Genomic DNA, 22,322 nt, shown 5'->3' on the forward strand with positions numbered 1-22,322 from the left:
GGCCCTGGAAGACCCCGCGTGGAAGTGGCCACCTCTGCTGTGGGCCCATCCTGAGGCCCACCTGGGGAGGCAGGTGCTGGCTCAGCCTCACCCTCACAGGCACAGCTTTAGGCACTGGGGACTCAGCAGTAAGGGGCAGACCCACCCTTTGAGCCGGGCAGTCTGGGTCCAGGGGTCCTGCCCACCCAGGCTGAGGTGGCTGATCCCCCCAGAGGAGGCGTGTCCAGGTCACAGGCCGCAGAGGCTGGCTCACAGGCCCTGCACCGTTCAGTCATCCTCAGCTGCCCACTGCAGTCCTGTGTGTGTCCCCACCTGGGCTCCGGGGCTGCAGAGAGCAGCTAGGGTCCCGCAGCCCCTGCCCCAGGTGCTCATGGCCAGCCCGCAAGGGGGGATGCTGGAGTGTGAGCGGCCCCGGGAGCCACCGGAGCCCAAGGGGCCTGCAGGCTGGCAGTCAGGGAAGGCTGGCTGGAGGAGGTGGCCTTCCTCCTAGGGCTCTGGGAGAAAGCTGGGGTGGGGGAGTGAGACAGCTGAGCCCTCCTCTCTTCCTGAGCAGGCCCCAGGAAAGGGAGCTGCTGTTCTGAGCCCAGATTCGACCCTTCCCTCCTCGAAGGGGCGGGAGTCTTCCCTGACCACCCAGCTAAGCGGATGCTGCACTGCATCCCAGCAGGTCTCTCTCTTTTTTTTTTTTTTTTTTTTAAATATATCTTTACTGATTTCAGAGCAAGGAAAGGAGAGGGAGAGAGAGAGATAGAAACATCCATGGTGAGAGAGTCATTGATCGAGCCCGCAACCCGGGCATGTGCCCCGACCGGGAATTGAACCCCGATCGCCTGGATCCTAGGTTGACACTCAACTGCTGAGCCACGCCCGGCCGGGCACCCCAGCAGGTCTCCATCCTGCCCTCAGCATGTCTGCCCTCCTCCCCACTCCATGAGGACGTGTCTTCCCCTGCAGCCCTGGTGCCAGAAACAGTCCCGCCCATAATAAGCACTGGATCTTTGTTACGCAAGTGCACCCAGCCCAGATTCATCAATGAAGAAGCTGCGCTCAGGGATGCTCAGGGACTTGAGCAACATGCCTGAGGGCACAGGGCTCAGAAAGGACAGAGGCCTGGTTCCAAGAGCCCCAGCTACCTGCCTCGGGTCAGCTCTCCTGTCAGCTTCTCCTTGGCTCCGCCCACAGGAGCCTTCCCTGCAGATGACAGATGGACAAGCCCACGCCCTGGCTGCCTGTGCCTGGCACCAGGTAGCCACATGTACAGGTCTTATCCTGCCAGCGCCCTGTGATTCATTCTTCCCTGGGCACCCAGCCCAGCGTCAGGCCTCGTGCAGGGAGCCACAGAGCCGAGCGCAGATAGGGCAGGAGGTGGGCTGTGAGTCGGAGCCCCGCCCTTGGGCAGGGCGGACCTGATCTCCCTGCCTGGCCTCCTCCCTCCCACATGGCTGCTCCGAGGCTCGGGAATGTGGATGTGAAACTTCTCTGGAAGCCAGTGCTGCGTGTGCCCAGGATGCAGGGAAAGGCTGGTGGGCAGGGGCTCGGAACACCAGCCTCCCTGCGGGGCCTCTTCTATGACCTCTCCGGGCTAGACTCCTTCCCCCCCCTTCTAGAGATCCTTCAGTGTCCCACTTCGGCTCATAAAATCCTGGAGTCTGAGTCAGGGGCCCAGGGAGGACTCAGACTCTGCCCTACCCTCAACTATAAAACACTGAGGAGGCCCTGAGGCGGGACCCCTGCCCATCTTCATTCAGTGGACCAGGTCCATAGATCAGGCCAGGCTCTCAGTGGTTGTTATGGGTGGAATTGTTTCCCCCCTAAAATTCGTGTGTTGAGCCTGGCCGGTGTAGCTCAGTGGTTGAGTGTCGAACCATGAACCAGGAGATCACAGTTCGATTCCTGGTCAGGGCACAAGCCTGGGTTGTGGGCTTGATCCCCAGCAGGGGGCGTGCAGGAGGCAGGCGATCAATGACTCTCATCATTGATGTTTCTGTCTTTCCCTTCCTTTCTCTGAAATCAATAAAAACATATGAAAAAGTAATAATAAAATTCACATGTTGAAACTCTAACCCCCAGGACCTCAGAATGTGGAGGTCCTGTATTTGGAGATGGGGCCTTCAAAGAGGTGATTAAGATAAAATGAGGCCCTATGGGTGGATCCAAGTCAATCTGATTGGGATCCTTATGAGAGGGAATTTGGACACCCCTCGACCAGGGCCTCATGCATAGAGGGACGCCTCTATGGAGAGAAAGCAAGAGGTCAGCGGTTTGCAAGCCCAGGAGAGAGGCCTCCAGAAACCCAGCCTTCCAGCACCTTCTCCCTGGACCTCCAGCGTCTGTGAGCTGCAGCTGTGACAGTTCCTGACAGTTAAGCCACCCCTAGCGACCCTAGCAAAGTAACGCAGTGGCCTTCCACCCGAGAGGGGGCGGGTCATTCTGGCCCACTTGGGAGGGGCCTGGCCCATGCAAGACCCTAGGCTTCTACCCAGGGGAGAAGGTAATGAATGAAGGCCATGTTCTCAAAAGCCTCGTTTCCTGCAGTTGAGCTGGATGGGGAGAGGGCTGGGCAGGGGTCAGACCCAGGACTCTGAGCACAGCACTGGGGCCATGGGAGGAGAGAGGCAGCTTTGCCCTAAGGCAGCTGCGGGCCCTGCTGTGTGCCAGGAGCTAGCTGTGAGAGCATCCAACAGAAAAGGCCACAGCAGCCCAGCTTCCCAATAGCTTTCCAGCCACCTCGCCCACCTCTGGCCTGGCATGAACACTCGTCCCATGCTGGGCCCTGGCAGAGTGCTCTGTCCACATGCCTGCCTGGGAAAGGCCACTCAGCCTTCTCCTCTCCCCACATCCCCTCTCTTCATTCCACTGAGTCCTCAGGCAGCCCACGGTGTGGGGATCACCTTGTGGGGTCTCCTGCCAGGCTGCCATGTGTGGCCTCACAGCCACACGTGGGGCCACAGGCTGTGCTGGTGCCCCATCTGTCACTGGCCCGCCGAGGGGACAGCTGGCCCCAGCCCTATGCAGGGGCTACATGGCCTGGCTGCCATCTCGGCCAGAGTGCATGGGCTCAGCCTGCAGCTGGGAACCCCGATCAATCAGGCCTGCCACCTGCCACCTGCCACCTGCCCCTGTCCAGTCTGCAGGCTTGGGCTGCGGCCCAGGTCGGGCCAGACATCCTGCCCAGCAGCGGCCAGCAGCCATTGCCTGCCCAGGTCACCTCACACATTGGTTGCCTGAATCCTGACGTCCTGTCTAAGAATACAGCATTGCCACCCAACACCCAGGCCAGAGGCCTGCTGGCCATCCACGGGGACCGGGCACCAGCAGCGCCTTCTAGCACTGTCCCCTCCATGGCCTCTGACCTACTTTCCCCTGTCCCAGGAGGCCATGGCCTTATTTGTGGTGACAGCCTCCTGCGTATCTGCCCAGGCTCCCTCCCTGGCGGTCAGCCACATGACGCCACCAGGACACCGCTGGGTGGGATGGGAGGACACCTGCACCAGCTGCACGTGCTGGCTGCCAGGAATGCCGCCCTCTGCCCTCCGTTTTCCCCACTTCACTCTGCAGGAGGAGCCTTCCAGCTGCTGCCTGTCAAGGCTGACTGCCTGGAAGAAATGTCCTGGGACCGAAGAGACCCAAATATGGGGAGAGTAAGCTGATGATTTACAAAATGCTCACCCCTACGTGGCACATGAGACCCAAACGATCGGTGCTGGACATAGAAGCATCTGCCCCACTTACAGATAGAAAGACTGAGGCCCAGGAAAGTAACCTCACCTGCTCAAATCATACAGAGATCATTAGATGGGTGGGTGCTCCCAGGCCACACTGGTGTGAGGGAGTCTGAAATGTGAGAACTGAAGCCCCATGAGCCTTTGCCTGTGCCCTCCGTGGGCACTGCCCCTGGGCACTCCAGCAGGGCCAGTCTGTTCCACCCTCTAGGACATGCAGGGCTGTCCTGCCTGACCTGCTCTTGCCCCCACTCAGACTCAACTCCCGGAGGTCAGAGGCCAGACCTGCCCACCTGGGAGAGCCCAAGCGCTGCTGGAGTGGAGGGTGGCCCTCAGACTGGTGGCCAGAGGGTGGCTTTGAGCTGGAAGGGCCAGTGAGGTGGGGTTGGCCGAAAATAATTCCAAAGGTGGCTAGGGATCAGGGCTGCTGGCACACCTGGGAGCCGTGGGGAGCACCACACCCAGGGGAGGGCCTCAAGGCCATGTTCGGGTTGGGTCTGGACCCCCTGGGCTCCCCGGCCTGTCAGGGTGACTGCCTTGTTTGGGCCCTGCCAGGATGCCTGCCCGTGTGCTTAGCACCAGCTCACTTCAGTCCTCAAGGTGATTCCCCACGGGTGAGAAAGCGGTCCTGGGGAGGTTAGGGATCTAAGTCAGGATGACCTGGTGGCAAGAGGTGACCTGGGGGTGACACACAGGGCTGTGGACTCCGAGGCTGCTTCCCAACACCTGGCCACCCTGCGGGCAGCATTCTGGGCTTCCTCTCCGGACAGGAGTGGGCCAGTCTGCCATCCCTGGGGCCTGGCTCAGCGGCAGATGCTTCTGGGGAAAAGGCCAGCTCCTGTTGGGTGAACTCTGGGGCAGCTCAGGGTGGCAGGGAGACCCCTTCTGCATCCGGACAGCTGGAGGAAGCTGGACAGTGGGGTGGGCGGGAGGCCAGAGCTGCCGGCTTGTTAAAGGCAGGGAGAGCTAAGGCGGGCAGGCGGGCTGTGGGGGCCCTTCCCAGGGTCCTTCCTCATGGGAGCCTCTGGGGTCTGCAGCACAGGGTACACTTTGGGTAGATGCAGTGACTCCTGTTAGGGACTGGGAGCTGCTACAATGTCCAGCTTTGGGGGGTGGAGGAGGGGTACAGGGGGCTCCTATCCTGGAACTGCAGAGAGGCCTTTGTACACCTTGGCCAGGTGTGATACTATTGTAATTAGCTAATTATTAATAATAGGACAGGAGCAAAGGGGAGGCCAGACATTGTAGGCATGTCCCCTGCAAAACACTGGGGGAAGGGGACTGGGCAGAGGGAAGATAGACTCATGCCCAGTAAAGTTAGATGACTGGGGAAGGTGCTCGCTGTGAGTCACACCTGGGAACAGAGGTCATTGGCCGGAATAGGCATGGCTACTGCTAGTTTGAGGAAATTTGGGCTATTTAATCCCTGAAACAAAGAAGTTCGCTCTCCTGGTTCCTCTGGGCATGCTTGGCTCATGGCTCACTCTTGGCTTCCCGGCTTTCTCCCGTGTGGCCCACGGCCATGCGGACCCCCACACACAATGGACGGATGGACTGCAACTGGCCTGATGCTGGACTGGACCTGGCTCCACCATGGAATGGACACTCTGGACACTGGCTCTGATTTTAGCTCTGCTGAAACCCCTCCTGCACTTCTATGAGGGACTAAGGGAAATGGGACTTGAGAAACACAGGGACTTAATTCCACGCAAATCACTGGTTCTCCCATGCGAGTCTCAGAAAATTATTTTTCTCGGGAAACCGTAAGAAGCCCGCCCCCAGCAGCACCCAGGGGGAAGGGAAACCCCCCACTTCGTCAGGTGGAGTGGGGCACTGGGGTGGGGAAAACCCGACCTTGTGCCCAGGCCTCCTGGGGGTCACAGCCGAGGCGATCACTGCACAGGAGAGCCGTAAACTATGATTTTCAGACCGATAAGAGGAGGCTCGATGGCTTGCCCAGCATGTTTATTTGCCTTTTTATATTTGAAGTCTATAAAATAAATAGAGAGGAAATAGCAAAGGTCAGGAGCCAGATGACCGGATTCAGCCAGGGGTGGGGGATGGGCACCAGGAACTTCCCTTAACCGGGGGCCAAGGCAGGTGTGTCTGGGGGGGGGGGGGCTGGGGAGGCTGCATTTGCACCTGAGCAAAGGAAGAAAGAAACGTGCTTCCAACAAGCCCCCTGAGTGCAAACAACGCTCCCTGGAGGAAAGACACCTTGAGGAGGACACGCTCTGTGTTCAGTTCAGAAGTTTTGCAACATGAACAGGGACTATCGTGCTGAGTCCAAAAACAAAAGCAACTTCCCAAATCAAAACAGGCGATGATCTTAGAGAATCAGCGAAATCCGATTCTGGGGACCCAGACAAGCCCGGCTAGGAAGGCCGCCGGGCGGTGATGGTGGCCTGAGGACGCTGTACGCGGAAGGACAGGCGGGAAGACTCCGAAGAAAAGCAAGGACAACTGGAAGCTGTGGACAGGAGCGTGAGGACCAGGGGAGGGGAGAGGAAGGGAACTTGAACTTTGGGCCCAGAGCTCTGCCCTGAGAACAGTGCGGACCGACGGGGAACACGGGGAACCTGGAGCAGCTCGCTCCACCTCCTTCACGGGTGGGGAAACTGAGGCCAGAGAGGGCCAGCAGCCTCTGCAGAAGCACAGGGATGCAGCCGGTCCTGTGGCTCATGTCCACGGAGCCCCCCTCTGTGCCAGGGACCCAGCCCTGGAGCAGAGTCCGGTCGGGAAGGCCTCCTGGGAAAAGGGAGTGAAGTTTCCCTCTGGAAGGACCGGGGAACCCTGTGGGCGGGGTGGCCGGGGGCCCAGAGGCAGTAATTAATGTCCTCATGGGAGAAGGCATTTCCCAGTCTGCAGAACTCAGCTGGAAACGGGGAGTTCGGAAAACCCTGCAGCGGCCACCGTGCCCCCCTTCGATCGATGCCCTGCTCGGTGTCAGTCGAGACCCAGCTCACAGTGTGCCGTGGAGACAAGCTGATTGTCCCCATCACACAAAAGAGGGACTTGAGGCTCCGAGGCCCAGTCTGCTCCGAGGGCGGGAGTTGAGCCCCGCTTTATCTAATATAAGCCAAACGGACACACTGTTTACCCGCCAGGGAGAGGACCAAAGAGGTCTCTTTTTGTTATGGAAACATCCAAGAAGTCCTCAAACAACCCAACACAGGGAAAAGCAGGAACCCTTGAAGCCCTTTCGCAGAGGCCCCGCCATCCCAGGGGTGGCGGTTGAGAGAAAGCTGCCCCCACCTGCTCCGTTTGCTTGCCAGTGTCAGCTTAAGACACATTCAAACCTAGAGAGAATTTTTTTGAGTTTATTTGAGCCAAACTGTTGACAACGGCCGGGAAGCAGAATCTCCGCGAATTGAGCTAACGCTCCAGAGAACGGCGGTTCTGCGCTTTGTCTCGTGCATTACAATCAAAAGAGGAGGCGCAGTTACACGAATCCACGGGGCGGGAGGTCAGGGAGGCTGGAGGAAGCAAGGGGCACCTCCGGGGTTGGATAAAAGGTAAAACGGCAGCCACACACTCCTTTCACGCTCTTGGTTTAATCCGATAACGAGAGCAATGGGGGAATGTGTGGTCTCTGCTCTGGGGCTGTGAGGAGAAAAGGAAATTACCCTGACACTCCAAAGGTGTGTTATCTCGGATGCAAGAAGACAATGGACAGGCCCAGTGAAGTTCCCTTGGTCAGGGAAGGTAGCTGACCGGGACGTGACTACCCGCCGGACTCACTGATGTTAGAAAGTTTTCATTTCGGATCATCCCGCGTGGTTATTTTAAGCCTGAATCTGTGAGGCCACCCTGCAGGCCTCCCTTGAGCTTGTCAGGTTTAGTGTGTGGCCCCTTCTGAGCCTACCCCAGGCTGCCAGTCCCGGGTAAAGGTGACCTGGGACCGGCTCGGACAATCCAGGCTCAGGGGAATTTACATCTGGCATCTTCTCTGCAGACCTCCCGCCGGGAAGCTGCTGCGGCCCAGGAGCTGAGATTCCCGGCCTGTTAGAAGGGTAATTAAACACACCAGGAAGGAAAAGGTGTTCCAACGAAACTCCCAGAACAAGTCGATCTTCCTGCCTCTCTCAGCCCCTGAAGGGATCCTTTTACAACGGAAAACCAGGTTCCCATCCAAGTCCCTCCCCTCTGCCCCAAGGCCCTTCCCTTCAGCCTCCCTCCTGCTGCTCCCAGCTCTGGACCAGCCTAGCATGATCTCACCTCAGGGCCTTTGAACCTGCCGGTTCCCACCCTGGACTCCTATTGGCCAGATCTCCCTTCATTCCACTCTCCACCCCTCCCCCTCGTTAATTTTTATAGGGCATTTACCACCACTCGATGCTGTCGTGGGTGTTTCTGCGCTGGTTCATTTAGGCTCTTCGATGTTGTTCGAATGTAGATAACATGCACTTATACTCAGGGTGCCTGTGGGTTGGGTTATCAGGGTTATGCAACACAGCGAAAAAAACGCTGGGCCTCCCTCACTCCATCCTGTCCCAGCCTGCTCTGTTCCCAGGGCCTGCAGGCTAGCAGCTTCTTGCCTATAGACACACCAACCCTTAGAGGAGTTCTGCCTGAGGCTTGAGCTTTACAAAACAGCCCCTTACCAGAAAGCGCCTCTCCCAGGAGATAAGGGAAGTAGGTATTGTTTATCAGAGATCTGCAGGGCCTCGTACCAGACTCACATCAACTAGGGTCAACAGACTGAGCACAGTCTTCCTGAGACCCCTGCTGGTGCCCAGCTTCCTGGGGTCAGTCACCTCTTGCCTCTCCCACTTCCCTTCCCTTCACATAAAAGAAACCCAAACTCTGTACTTTCTTAAGACGGATTTGAGGTTGAGTCTCCCACCTTCTCCGTTGGCGCCTTCCCGACCAATAAACCTTTCCTTCCTCCAAATGCTGATGTTTTGATTTCAAAGCATCGGGCACACGGACTTTGGTCTGGTAACAGTTATACAAAGAGTTTGGGGGGTAGATGAAAACACAGACCTCAAAGGTATATTTTTACGAAGGTTGTTCTGAAAACAACAGTTGTGAAAAGAGTGAAGCTCGGTGAATGGACACCCTCCCCCCCCCCCCCCCCCCCCCCCCCCGCTGGAGGCCATGGGTGACTTCCTGCTCTGTGGACCAAGATCCAGTGGGAAGGTGACATCTTCCCGGATCCTTCTGATTTTCTCTCCTCCACTGTCACCCTCTGTTGCAAGCATCGGTCACCGTTGGCTGTCCCTATTCAGGTTTCACACCTCCCTGGGGCATGTCGCTGGGCCGCTGGGCTCACCTCAGGTAACACCGGGTGGGTGAGCTCATTTAGGCCTGGGCCAGAAATAGAGTAGGCATGTCAATTAGTAGCTGCTGTGAGCCCGGGCCAGCAAATTGGCTGGCCTCCCTGCAGGCAGACTCAGAGGCCCGTGGAAAATTCCACAGCAATGCTCCTCTACCAGGGGTAGGCACTGTGAGGGTGCCCCTGCCCCAGCTTTCCTCCTGCTTGTCCACAGGCCAAGGGCCAGAGCACTTAAGGCGGGGGAGGCACAGACCCCAGAGATCCTGATTCAGTGGGCAGGGGCAGGGGCGGGGTGGGGCTGAGAACCTGCAGCTTCCACACCCTCCCCAGGTGGTCCTTGTTCTGCCCCGGAGACGTGGGGGTTCTGTTCTGTGCTGTCCCTCCTAAAGTCTGGGGTCCGGACCTGAACCTGCACTGCACCTGGGCCTGGGGCCACCTGCTCACTGCCCCTCCCCAGAGGCCGGCTGACCAATGGGTGCTGGGTGAGACTCGGCACAGAGCTGGGCGCTGTGCCACTGCTATTAGTCAGTCTTTGCGTTTGTCCACTTGGAACGCTGGCCGCTGGGGCACACGAACAGCTGGTGTGGGACAGGGCCCTGGCTGGACGCCGAGGGACCCCTTCAGGTCCTGGCTGCTCTGTGGGCCATCAGGTGACCTTTGGGCATTCCCAGCCTCTTGCTGGCCACTTCCCTTGAAAGCGAGCCTGGGGGCTGCAGGAGGCCAGGGGTCTTTCAGGTCTTCCCAGCTGGCCTGGGGGCCTCACACGGTCAGGGCTGGGCTTCCTCGTGGGCAACTGCTCGAGGGGTCAGGAAGTGGAGAGGCCTTTCTCGGGAATGCCCTTCTGACCTCTGCCCCCGTGGCCCCTGCAGTGGCCAAGAACCAGGGGCCAGAGGAGACCTGGCCGCCCTCTCAAGCTGGGCCTCTCTCTCTGTCCTCGGTCCTTCGTCCCTTTGGGGGGGATGCTTCCCGTCAGGAGAGGAGGGGGCAGCAGGGTACACTAGCTGGGGCGTCAGGGGAGTTGGGCTGAGTGCAGCTCGACCTTAAATGTATCTCTTGTTTCTGGGCCTCAGCTTGCCCACCCACAAAATGGGGGTACAGAGAGAGGATCTGAGGTGCCTGCCAGCCCCGGCCCTCTAAGGCTCCGGGCACATTCCCGGCCCAGGCGCTCCCCGCTTTCTCTGTACACTGGGTGCCTTCCTGGGAGCAGTGGGTGGGGGGCCGAGCCTCCAGGTGCACAGAGCGGGCCCTGCGTCCCGCTGAAAGTCCGAAGACAAACCGCCCTTCGGGACCCTGTTCTTCCTCTTTCAGTAAGGACGCGGCCGAGGGGAGCGCGACCGTGAGTCACGGCGAACAGACACGGGAGGACGCTTAGGACGCTCCTCGGCGTGGCTGCCCCAACCCTGCTCCTGCCCCGGGTGGGGCAGATGGCCTGCGAGTCAGGTTTGCTGGTCCTGCGGGCAGCACGGGCCAGAGCTCCCAGGGAGCCGCAGGCCTGGCTGCGGGGTGCAGCTGGCCTGGCTGCGGGGTGCTGTAGTCCTGGTGGTGGGGTGTAGCAGGCCTGGCTGCGGGGTGCTGTAGTCCTGGTGGTGGGGTGCAGCTGGCCTGGCTGCGGGGTGCTGTAGTCCTGGTGGTGGGGTGTAGCAGGCCTGGCTGCGGCTGGAGAGGAAAGCCGGGCTATGCTATGTGTTGTGTGTTGTGGCTGAGAGTGGAAGGGGCTTCAGCCTTGTGTAAATGGATGCTCAGGTACTCAGGAGGACCTACTGTGTGCAGAGGTCCCATCCAGGCAGACCCAGGCTAGTCTGGGGGAGTAGGGGAAGTTGGTTGAGTGGAGCGCAGTGCAGTCACCCTGGCCTCAGACTAACTGAAATGACAGTCCCTGCCTTTGGCCCCACATCTAGGCAGTTTCCCACCTGTCTGCTCTTGGGGCACACAGGATAGGGAGGGGAGGCCCAGGTCACAGAGTTGGGCCACCTGACCCCAGCCAACTGTCTGGCTGCACCCAGCGTTGTCCCCAGGCTTACAGTGGGTGATTCGATGCCCGTGACTCAGGGGGGTGGCAGGAGAGGAAGGGGGAGACGCTGTGGGAACCACAGGATGTGGGTCCTGGGCACCCAGCATGGTGGGTCCCAGGGCCGTGGGCACCGGGCTCCGGAGGCTCTGACATCACCCCGTGCTGGGGGCCCAGTTCCTTTTTCTGATTTCTCTGAACCCTTCGGTCCTAGATACTCCCTGGCCCCAGGTTCGTGCTGCCGGTGGCCTGTGGGTGTGATGACTCAGGGCCTCTCGGCTCCCGAAGCCCAGAAGCCCACGCGGGCCACGAGCGGGCTGCCCGCTGGCCGGACGCCGGGCGTGGCCTAGGCAGGCAACCATGAAGGAGCGTCTGGGGTCAGTGGCTGACAGGAGCCACCGAGGAAAGGAGGAAGCGGGCAGGCGGGAGGCAGGGCAGCAGGTGCCCCTGGCCTTGGCCGGAGCCCAAGATCCTCCGAGGCAGGGACAGGGAGGGAGCGGGGCCAAGCGCTCTGGCTCTGCCGGCGCCAGGAAAGAGCCCTGGCTGAAGGCAGCTGTCAGGCTCACCTGGGGCTTGAAATGAGAGAAGGCCCCTCAGTCTCCCCCTCTCTCCCTCCTCCCTCCTTCCCTCCTGCCCCCTCGTCTCCCCTGATCTTAAGATCCACAGGATGGGGTTAGGACTATAGACCAGGAAGGCGATGACCAGAGGGGGTGGCACCTGCTCAGGCGGCTTCCCCCTCCCCTCCCAGTCCTCCTGAACCTCAGCCCGCACCAGGCCTCCCCACGTGGAGACTCCCCTAGACTGGACACTGGGATTGACACACTGGGGCCCAGCTGGGGACCGGGAGCCCTCCCTCTGATAGCAAATCCTGCCTCGGCCACTTGTCCTCTGGGCAGCAGAGCTGGGCAAGGTCCAGGAGGGGTACAAGGGCTCCAGGCCTCTGGAGCCGGGACAGGGTGGCCCCAGCCCTCCACTCTCCCTCTCCTCCCGGGCACTTCTGTCCTGCCCATTTGCAGAACATGCCCGGCCTGTGACAACAGACCAAGAAGCCCAGAGATGGCCGGCCGGGCAAGGTGGGAGGGAGGCTGCTGCCTCCCAGGAGCCCCCATGGCCAGACCGGAGGGGACAGGAGTGCGCAGCTGGTGCGCAGACAGGCTGCTGCGGGGGCTCGAAAATTCCAGCCCAGAGCATGCGGGAGGTGCTGCTGGAGAGCCCAGTGGGTGCCGCTGGCTGGGAGGATGCCCGGCATTGGCCCTGTGGACCCTGCCGGAGACCGCCCTCTCTGCTTTCCTGGCCTGGCCTGGGCTTCTGCCTCTGCCGGCTGCCACTCTCCTACACTGTGTCACCTTCGAGGCTGGGGTGCCCAGGCTGATCTCTCCGGCTGCCCCTAGCTAGGGCCCGGGCAGGCTGCTGGACCTGGTAGACCTGGTCATTTGGTGCAGGCGTGGAGGCCTCCTGGGCCTCTGTCTGGGCGTCTCACTTCAAACACAGATGCCTTCCCGGCGACCCTGCAGGGCCCCGAGCAGCCTCAGTGCGTGGCCTCAATTCTGGCCCTGGCTGACCAGGGCCTCCGCGGCCACATCTTGGCTTCACTGTGCGCCACCTAGAGGTGGCTAGTGGGTGTGCAGGGAGGGCCTCTGGAAGGATCCCGAGTCACCAAGGTGCCTGTGGCTGAGGGACAGTAGACGGGAGCCCACGTGGGAAGGGAGAGGGACCCGGGAAGCAAGGGCAGAGCTGGGAAAGGCTGAGCCTGCTCGAGCAGGCAGACAGGCGAATTCCCAACAGAGGCGATGGGAGTCGCTGTCCCAGGACTGTCCCCTGAGGCTCCTGTCCACTCCAGGTCCAGCCTGCACTCTGCCCATCCCTGCCCTGGGACACGGTGATGGAGGGGCTGAGACGTGGCAGATGAACCTTGGATGGTGCTCTAGGGTCACGTCACAGCAGCTGGTCCCTTTGGACAGGGGCTGCCTTCAGATCTGTTACTGGGGAGCCTGACTCCCCCAAAAGGGCTCATCCCCTGTTCCTCTGCGATGTCCTGGGGAGATGTGGTTGGGCAGCGACTGTCCTCCTTTGGATGCGCTAGTCACTCTGCAGGTCACCCAGAAAGCAGGAGGAGTGGCCATGTACCTCGGGCTTGTCGCCGTGGCTGTAGAGCGGGGCCATCGAGGGCAGAGTTCTGTGAGGTGCCCAGCATGAGTGGGTGTGTTCCTCACCTGTCCCCGCAGTCACAGACCCTCCCCTGCCTACCGCCTTTCCTGCCGTGCACCTGCTCCCATCGAAGTTTCTGGGCACCTGCTCCCGTCAGTTTCTGGAGTGGGAAGTTTGCCCAAGCTTGGAACCAGGAGGGAGCCTTTCCCAGCCCAGCACCCGCCTCCCTCCAGGTGGAGATGGAGGGAATCAGTGCGGGACCTCACCTGTAGCAAATAGCACTTTTGGCATTGAGGAGAATTTCCTAACCTTAAATCAGTCCGGCAAGTGTGTTCTGAGCTATGCATGCCAGCCGAGCAAGGCACAGACAGCTTTTGGGGCGTGAGACAGCTTTTTGGGCTGTGCCTTTTCTGAGCAGCTGTGTGTCTGACAGGTAGGCATCTGGTTTGCTGGGACACGGGCCGAGGGCACAGCAGGACCACAGGGTGGAGGGCGGGGGACGACGCATTGTGCAGGTTAGCAGGAAACAGGTGACAGTTACTTATTATTGGCAATAAGACACTGAGTGTTTTTTACCAGGGTCTTCTAATTTTATGGTGCATGCCTATCACTAAAAAATATTTGACACACACACAAATTCCACTATGCACATATTTACAAATCATATGTGTGAACCTCTATCTGTTCACACATATCAGCAAAATCAAATTTCTTGTGTTCTTTGCTAAGAGATAAATACAAAAGGAATCTCGACTCTCTTTTCCCCACACCCAATGACTTGTCACAGCCACTGTTTCATAGTCAGTCTGACATGTCCTGATCTCAGAGCTGACCCCTCTGAGGATGTCCAGGACTGGCCTTGTGTCCTCCCGGCCAGGCTGTTACTGTCCCCAGGACTGCAGGAGCGGGGGACCTCCTGGGCTGAGCAGCTGGATCTGGGGCCTTGAAAGCCACCGTCGCTGTTTTTCTGTCTTTCCTCCTGCTCTGCCCCCCATAGCGGAGAACGTAGCCCAGGACCTTCTCGTGCTTGTATCTTACAGCTTCTGCGGTGCGAAGCTTTGGGAAGCAAAACTGCCACTCCCCTGGCTGTGAATGAGGAAGCCGGTCGCCCTGGCAGCAGCTGGCAGCAGGCAGCCGTGTTGTGACTGTGAGGAAAGCCGGCCTGGAGGCCAAGTGTCCACACGCAGGGAATCGGGACCTGGGTTGAAGTGCGTCAGAGCCTTTCTCACACCTGGCTTCTCAGACACTGAGCCAATACATCCCCTTTGTTGTTTAAGTCAGGTGAATTTTGTTTTCTTCACCTGGGAGCCTCTCAACTGATGCAATGGCCTTCTAGAGTTTCTTCTAGGTCCATATATAGAACTTGCATAAAGCAAGCTCAAAATCAATGTTACGTATCATCGGTGAGTGGGGAGGCACGAGAAAACTTTACTCAGAGAACGTAATCAAGTTGTTCTTTGAGAAGACACCTATCAAAGGAGCGTGGAGAACTCCCAAGGTTCTGCGGCAGGTGCAGCCTGAATGCCGGTCCCGGACTCCCGGGCTTTGCTAGGGGGCCGAAAGGAATTCAGTGCAAACCACATATATCAGTTAACACTTTTTGGTGGCTACATTAAAAAAAAAAGTGAAAGTGAAAATAATGTTGGCAATATAGTTTATTGAACCCGATACACAAAAAGCATTATTTCAACATGCAATCAATGTGAAAATCAATACTTTCTTTATTTTGTACTAAGTCTTTGCCGTCCTGCAGCCTCATGCACAGGACAGGACATGCCGGGCACTGCTCAGGCCGGGGGATTCTTCGTGTCTCCAGGTGCAACTGGTGTCCAGCTGAAGCCCGGCCTGACCCCGCTCTCCCTACCCTCAAACAGGCGGGCGCACAGCCTCGACCGCCGCCCGCAGCGGGGCGCTCCCGGTCCCCTGTCCAGGACCAGGACCCGGTCCCTAAGGGGACCCGCAGCCAAGCACCAGCCAGCAGACCCAGAGCAGGCCCCGCCGCTGCACTTCCACCGCCGCGCCGCCGGGCGTCGCTCTTTCACATCCTCGGGCGCCCGCTCCTGCGCCACGCACGCCCGGGCGGAGGCGGGACTTCCGGGCGTGCGGAGGCACAACTTCCGGAGGGAGGCGGAAGAGCCGCTGGGCTCCGCGCTCGGGAGTCCCGGGACGGCTGCGGGGCGCCGGGAGCGGGAAGGAGCCGCCGGGGCGGCCGGCTGCGCTCGGGGGTCGGGGCCGCGCGTCTGAGGGATGAGGAGGCGCCATGGCCAGCGACGGGGCCAGGAAGCAGTTCTGGAAGCGCAGCAACAGCAAGGTCCCGGGCAGGTGGGTGTGACGGGGCGCGCCGGGCCGGGGTCATGGGTCAGAGGTCAGGTGTGGGCGCCGGCCCGCCGGGCTGCGGGCGGAGTCGGGGCTCGGGGCGGGGTGGCCGGGCTCGGAGAGGCCTGCTTGGGGGGTGTAAGGGGCGCGCGGTCTGGGTGGTCACCGTGGCTGCGGGGCGGCGCGAGGCATCGGGGTCAGGGGTCAGGGGTCAGAGGTGGGCGCGGTCTCGCTGAGCTGCGCGTGGAGCCTGGGCTCGGAGAGGCCTGCTCGGGGGTGTGAGGGGACCTGGGGTCGGAGCGCGGGGTCTGGGTGGTCACCGTGGCTGCTCCGGCGCGAGGGGCCGGGGTCAGGGGTCAGAGGTCAGGTGTGGGCGCGGTCTCGCTGGGCTGCGGGCGGAGCCAGGACCCGGGCCGGGGTGGCCTGGGCTCGGGGGGCGCGCCCGGGGCCGGGAGGGGACCGGGGTGAGCGCGGGGCCCGGAGGCGACAGTGGCCGCGGGAGCGGGGCCGGGGGACGAGCAGCTGCCGCGAGTGGGCCCCGCACCGCGCCTCCCGCGGGCTCCGGGGCGGGGCCGGAGGGAGCGACTCCCGGGGCGGCGGGGCCCTGCCCGGAGCCGGTCGGTGTGAGGCTCCCGAGCTTGCCGGTCCCACGCCCGGCCTCACGCCCGCCGCTGGCCTGGCTCAGCCGCGGGAGTCAAGTTAAAACATAAGAGTAACAACAAAGCCAGGCGCCCGCGGGGACCTGGGTGCGCCTGGACGCCGCCGCTCCCAAGTCCTCCCGCCGCCGGCCGTCGCCGCCCGGCCGGGCCGAGGCCGCGGAGACGCGCGTGGAGGGGGCTGTCCGGTGGCGCGGGCCCTGGACAACCTCTGAACACAGCCCGCCCTGGACGCTGACCTCCGCGATGCCCAGAGTTACCGGCTGCGCGGGCTCCCTGGCAGCCACAGCTGACCGCCGGCGCTGCCCGGGAAGCACCTGGTCTGGGGCAGACTGTGAACTTGGCATCCACTGATGTCCACCCAGAACCCTGGCTTTCCAGGGCCATGTGGGGTTCGCAGGAGTGAGTGCCCGGCGCTCAGACACAGTGACTCTGGGGGGGGTCACCAGAGGCCTCCACAGACCCCCTTTACCTGTAGGGTTGTGCCTGATTAAAGGACAGAGCTTTCATCGGAACCAGTGTCGGGGGCCAGGGTGATGTGACGGCTCTGGGACGGCAGACAGTGGGAGGGACAAGGGCTCCCGGACGTGGACTCGGGAAAGGAGCCACGTGGCCTTAGAGCCCGCGTGCTGGTTTCAGGTCTTGGGGTTTTGGTTCCTCCTCGGGCTAAATGAACCACTTCTTAACCAGCCGAGAGCAGTCGAGCTCCCGTGTGTAGTTGTGACGGTGAACAAACCTTTGGATGGATGACTGTCTCTTGGAAATTTGTCCTTGGGTTGAGTTTAGCAGTGTCCCCCAAAATTCATGAATGGGACCTGATTTGGAAATAGGGTCTTTGCAGATGTAGTCAAGTCAAAGTGAGGTCATATGGGATCAGGGCGAGCCCTAGTCCAATGACTGGTGTCCTTGTAAGAACAGGGAAATTTGGACACAGAGACACAGACCTCGGAAGGTGGCATTTGAAGATGGAGGCAGAGGTTGGAGTGACGCACGTACCAGCCAAGGAGTGCCGAGCTTTCCTGGAAACCAGTGGAAGCTGCAAAACGCAAGGAAGGTTCCTCTCCTAGCGCCTTCAGAGAGGATGGCTCTGCTGACGCCTTGCTTTTGTTTTTTTGTTGTTGAATTGTTTGCTTTCTCTTTTTAAAAAATATGTTTTTATTGGTTTTAGAGAGAGAGGAAGGGAGAGGGATAGATAGAAGCATCAGTTAGAGAGAAACATCAATTGGCTGCCTCCTGCACGCCCCCTACTGGAGATCGCGCCACCGGGAATGGAACCAGTGACCTCTTGGTTCGTGGGTCAGCACTCAGCCACTGAGCCACGCCGACACCTGCCTTCGAACTTCTAGTTTCCAGGACTGTGAGAGGAAAAGTGTCTCGCGTGAAGCCGCTGAGTTTGTGGTAGTTTGTTATGACGGCCACAGGAAACGAGTGCCGTCGTCGCCTTTGTTCTCTGAGGCCGTGTTACCAAATACAGCCTTTCTTTCTCTTTCAATTTAGATGCTGTGTGTGTCTCAGGCGTTTCTGAGAGCAGCTCCCGTGTTATAGTTACAGGGTTGGAGTGGAGACTTGGAGAACTGTGGGGCTGTCACTGTGGAGAGCAGGACCGTGGGGCGGGCCCCCTGAAAGCCCTGCACTGCGCCGTGTGCTCCTTGCCCTGGTGGTGGCCTTGCCTCTGGCAGTGCCACTGCTTCACGGGACAGGAGCTGCACAGGTTTGTCCTTTCCCTATCAGTAGATCAGTGGGATCGTTGGCCCTAAGCACAGTCCCTGCCTGCGCAGGAACAGTCTCTGCCTGTGCAGGCACAGTGCTGTCAGAGATCCTCTAGCTCTGCCAGCCTTTCGGGTGCTCCTGTGGTGGTTTAACTTTTTTTTGAGTGTGGACCTCAACCCAGAGAAACTCAAAGGAGGGAGCAGAGCTGTGAAGGGTTTTTACATGGCACAACCCTAAGTAATGAGCTGCTCCTTAATAATTCCCTCATGCTCCTTCCCTGGGACCCTGATGCACTGTGCCGGCCGCTGCTCTTATGCTCGACAGGTGTCAGGTCTCCAGGGGTTTTAGAGTTTACAAAGGACGTGTTCTGCCCTTCACACGGTGTTTGATGAGGCGTGCTGGGTTTGGAGCCCCGGAAATGCCATGCTCAGAGCAGGAGTGTTTCCCATGATACCTCAGGCCCTTCGTGACCTGATCCCTGCTTAGTCTTTGCCATGTCTCCCAGCCCCCCTGCTTGAGCTGTGCCGAGTGGTGCTGACGACTCGCAGGTTCCTCGCTGTCCGTGCCGTGCGATGCCCCGTCAGTTTCATGCTCTCTGAGCTGACCAGAAAGTCCTTTCCTGCCCTTTCCCCCTTTTGCCTAGCTAATTATTATTTTTTAAATTGTCTTCCAGGTCAGCCTAGAGGGAGGGCGTGATTTGGCCAAGGTCTCACTGAGGGACAGTGAGACCTTGGTCTTGCTGGTAGACCCCGTTTTCTGCACACCCTGGTTCTTATCTGATGCTTTCTTAGAAACTCCTGGACAGGGCGGGACGTGTGGGATGGTGGAAAGACCTCTGACCAGGAGCCCATGGTCCGGGTTGCAGCTTCCTTTCCTATTAATCTCTGTGGGACCTGCGGTCATGTGGCTCCTGGCACCATCAGTCTCTACATGGGCCACCTGAGGGAGTGCCACTGGGCCAAAGTGGTTGCGACCTGCAGGGGGATCTTCATTTGGTCTCTTTGATGAGAATGAGAGGAGACCTTTTGGATGTTTTAACAGTTTGATAATTTATTCATCGAATGTTTATTTAACCCATACTATGTGCCAGTGACAGTTTCAGGTGCTGGAGATGCATCAGGGACTGAAATAACCCAAATCTGTGTTCTCACCAAGCGTGCAGGGAGCGGGAGGTGGAGAATAACCAAGCTGACTGTTGGAAGGTGGTAACTGTCGTCACAATATAAGGCAGGGGCCGCCCCCGAAGCAGAAACAGAGTCCGCTTGCCCCTTCCTCATGGCCTCCAGGTCTTGCTGCAGCCATCGCAGCGACCTCGGCGCCAAACAAAAGAAGCAGAGCCAGCTGCCCCCGGCTGCTGCCGCGGCCACTGCGCCAAAGCGGAAAGAGACTGGAGACACAGACCATGGTGGTCCTGTCCAGCACCCAGCCTCTGGGCCCTCCCCCCATGGCCAGTGAAGCCTGGTGTCCCGAGGTCAGCCCCACACTGGGACCCACCCACATGTCCACTGTCAGTAGAGTGGGTCAGTAGGCGCTGTGCACGCACTGGGATCCTACACTGCAGTGAGAAGGAGCGAGCTCCCGCTGCAGGCAACCTGGGGGAGCCTCAGACATGATGGTGAGCGAAAGGAGCGGACAGAAGAATGCAGGCTCTCTTCACAGAGGTCCCTTGGGACCAAGGGGACTAATGGTTCCGCCACTGCCGAGCCTCCCACCTCTCCCCTGGGGCAGAGGCCCAACTGGGAGCCTTAGGCCCCAGGTCTGGTCGTGGTTGGTGGGGAGCCGGTGCTGAGCCTCGTTTTCCTGGACCAGGCCATGGCAGTCCCTCCAGGGAGGCTTTCACAAAGAACAGAGCATCCTCAGAGGCCGGAAGCTGCTCGCTGGTCAAGAATACCTGCCCCTCCAAGGATGAGCCCCAGGTTATGGAAGACAAATCTGACCGCCCTGTCTGCCGACGCTTTCCCAAAAAGGGTCACTGCTGGTATGAGGACCTCTGTGTCTTTTGCTAACCAGGCGTCAGTGGACGTCCCCTGTGAGCCTGCCTTCCCATCCGAGCTGGAGGGAGCCATCCGTGACCTAGCGGCCATATATTTTCCTGTGGCCCTGTGACAGCTACTGTGAGGCTGTCCCACTCACCACCCTCAGTAACACTAACCCTGTCCACCACCTCCCCGTGTGCGGCCCAGAGTTGTGTTTCGTCACTGGGGCTCAGTATACACTCTTTCTTGTGACCCGGCCTCCAGAGACTTGCCTTCAGGACCCCACTTGTGCTCCCTCAACTGCCTCCTGGGTCCTTTCCCCTCGCCAACCGACCCTGAGCAGGAAACTTACTTGGTGCTGTTTCTTGTGCATCTGTCTGCCCAGCCCCAGTCTTGCCCTCCATTCCCGAGCCCTGGAGCAGTTTCCTGCCGCTCCCTTCTGGCTGCTTGCTTTAAGTCCTTTTTATGTGATAGCCCTACTGCCAGTGTTGGCTGCTGCTGTGTCACACTCCCCAGGTTGTCTGACCTGGGGTCAGGTTTGGGTACAGTCACGCCCTGAAAGGCCGCTCTCCCTGCTTCGGGATGTTGTAGTGTCACCGTCAGTAGCATGGCCCCACCGCCGTGGGCTGTGGTCGCTGTGCTTTGTGAACGTGCATCCCCTCATAGTCTCCTCAGCGTCCCTGGCATTTCTGTGGCTTCCCCACACTAGAGTATTTCTGCCAAAACGACTGAGGCTCTTGGTGCTCTCTAGGCTTTCTCCACCTCCCAACACGGGAGCTTGTGAAACTTCCACGAGGCTGCCCCCGGCCTTCCCCTTGTTCTGGTGTCGCTCCTCCTGGCTTGGACGGGCCCATGAGATATGCTCTGAAGCCCTTCGTGGGCCTCCCTCCACAGCCCGTCTCAGGCCGCACCGTGCGAGGCAGCCAGCCTTTCGGTCGAGTTCTGTGGAGCTCCACCTGCCTGTCTTTGGGCGGAAGCTGGACAGTCCTGCCGTCCCCTCCTGACCTCTGTCCCTGCATCGCTGGCACTGATTGTTTTCTGTGAAAACAGCAGTGAGCAGGCTCCATCTGAAACTGGCCCTGAGGATATGGGTCAGGAGTTGTGTGGGCAAGAAGGAGGGATGAGAGCTGTTGAATAACTGAAAATGAATTTTATTATTATTATTTTTAAAGGTTTTTATTTTAATTTAAAATATATCTTTATTGATTTCAGAGAGAGGAAGGGAGAGGGAGAGAGAGAGAAACATCAGTGATGAGAGTCACTGATCGGCTGCCTCCTGCACGCCCCTGACTGGGGTTCGAGCCTGCAACCCGGGCATGTGCCCTGACTGGGAATCGAACAGTGTTCTCCCGGATTCTAGGTCGATGCTCACCTGCTGAGCCACGCCCAGCCAGGCTGAAAATGAATTTTTTTCTTTTTAACAGTTTTTATATTAGTAATAAGTACAGTAGAAACAAGCACTTTCTTTAAAAAACAACAACATAAAGCAGGGAAGCGGGATAGATAGTTCAGAGGTAGGTGCGGTGGGAGGGTGTCACGGCGATAAGGTGGCCAAGGAGGCCCTCCCGGGGGAGTGACATTTGAGCAAGATTTGCAGGAGGAGAGGAACAAGGCCTCCTGGGTGGCTGGAGGAAGGTGGTCCAGGCAGAGGGCCAGCAAGGACAAAGGCCCTGGCTCGGGATTGGTGCTGGTGAGTTTGTGAGAAGAGCAAAGGGGCCGTGAAGTCGGTCGTGGGAGGGGGATCGTAGGGTGGGGTGTAGGTGAGCCTCGTGGTCACAGTCAAGACAGGGACTTCCGGGCTTTTATTCTGAGTGAAGGGGCCTTTGGAGGCTCCCTGGCGGCCGAGGGGCAGTGGCGGAGCAGTGTGACCTGCCACGGGTGTGGCGGGATCCCTCTGGCTGCTGGGCTGGGGCAGATTGGGGTCCAAGAGGGTGGAGACAAGGAGGCCAGTCGACGCTGTTGCAAACTTCCAGGTGACAGGTGAGGTGGGGGCTTGAGCACATCAGCAGGTGGAGGATGGGCCTCAGCAAAGGCTCAGTCTCCGCCTCCCTGGGGCCTGTTCTTTCTGGGGCCATGGACTCGCCGGGCTCCTGAGGGGCTGTGATGCCTGCAGCTGCAGTTGGCATTCCTGCCGTACTTCGCTTTAGATGCCAAGACAAAACCCTTGCACGCTGGGTGTGAGTCAGGCAGCCTCTCAGCGTGGCCCCCTGCTCCCTGTTCTGGCTCGGCCCTGCCTGGCAGTGTGCTCGCCGACAGGGGCTGTGCAGGCAGCTGGGGCCTGTGGAGGGTGGCATTTGTAAGTGGGATGGCAGCAGGAATCGCTCAGATTGAACGTGGCAAGGCTGTGGGTGCCTGGGGTAGAGCTGGAGCAGAAGACAGCTCCCAGTGTCTCGGCTCTGACAGCTTTCAGCTCACAGCTGTCAGAGCCATGAGGTGTCTGAGCAAATGAGACAGTCAACAGTCATCTCACAGGCCCCATCACTCAGCAGCGGAGGGAGAGGAGTCGTT

At 59.5% G+C, this 22,322-nt stretch overlaps 1 protein-coding gene across 1 annotated transcript in view; it reads left to right on the plus strand.

Moving 5' to 3' along the window:
• Positions 1–15,266: 15,266 nt before the first annotated feature.
• TBC1D22A (TBC1 domain family member 22A) overlaps positions 15,267–22,322 on the plus strand; it is a 146,342-nt gene continuing 139,286 nt past the window's right edge. The window contains exon 1 of the mRNA XM_081127383.1: positions 15,267–15,478. Coding sequence (XP_080983509.1) covers positions 15,417–15,478 — 62 coding nt within the window. The 5' untranslated portion in view covers positions 15,267–15,416. The remainder of the gene's footprint in view (positions 15,479–22,322) is intronic.

The sequence above is a fragment of the Miniopterus schreibersii genome, assembly GCF_964146895.1.
Source record: "Miniopterus schreibersii genome assembly, chromosome: 2".
In the NCBI taxonomy this organism is placed as follows: Eukaryota; Metazoa; Chordata; class Mammalia; order Chiroptera; family Miniopteridae; genus Miniopterus; species Miniopterus schreibersii.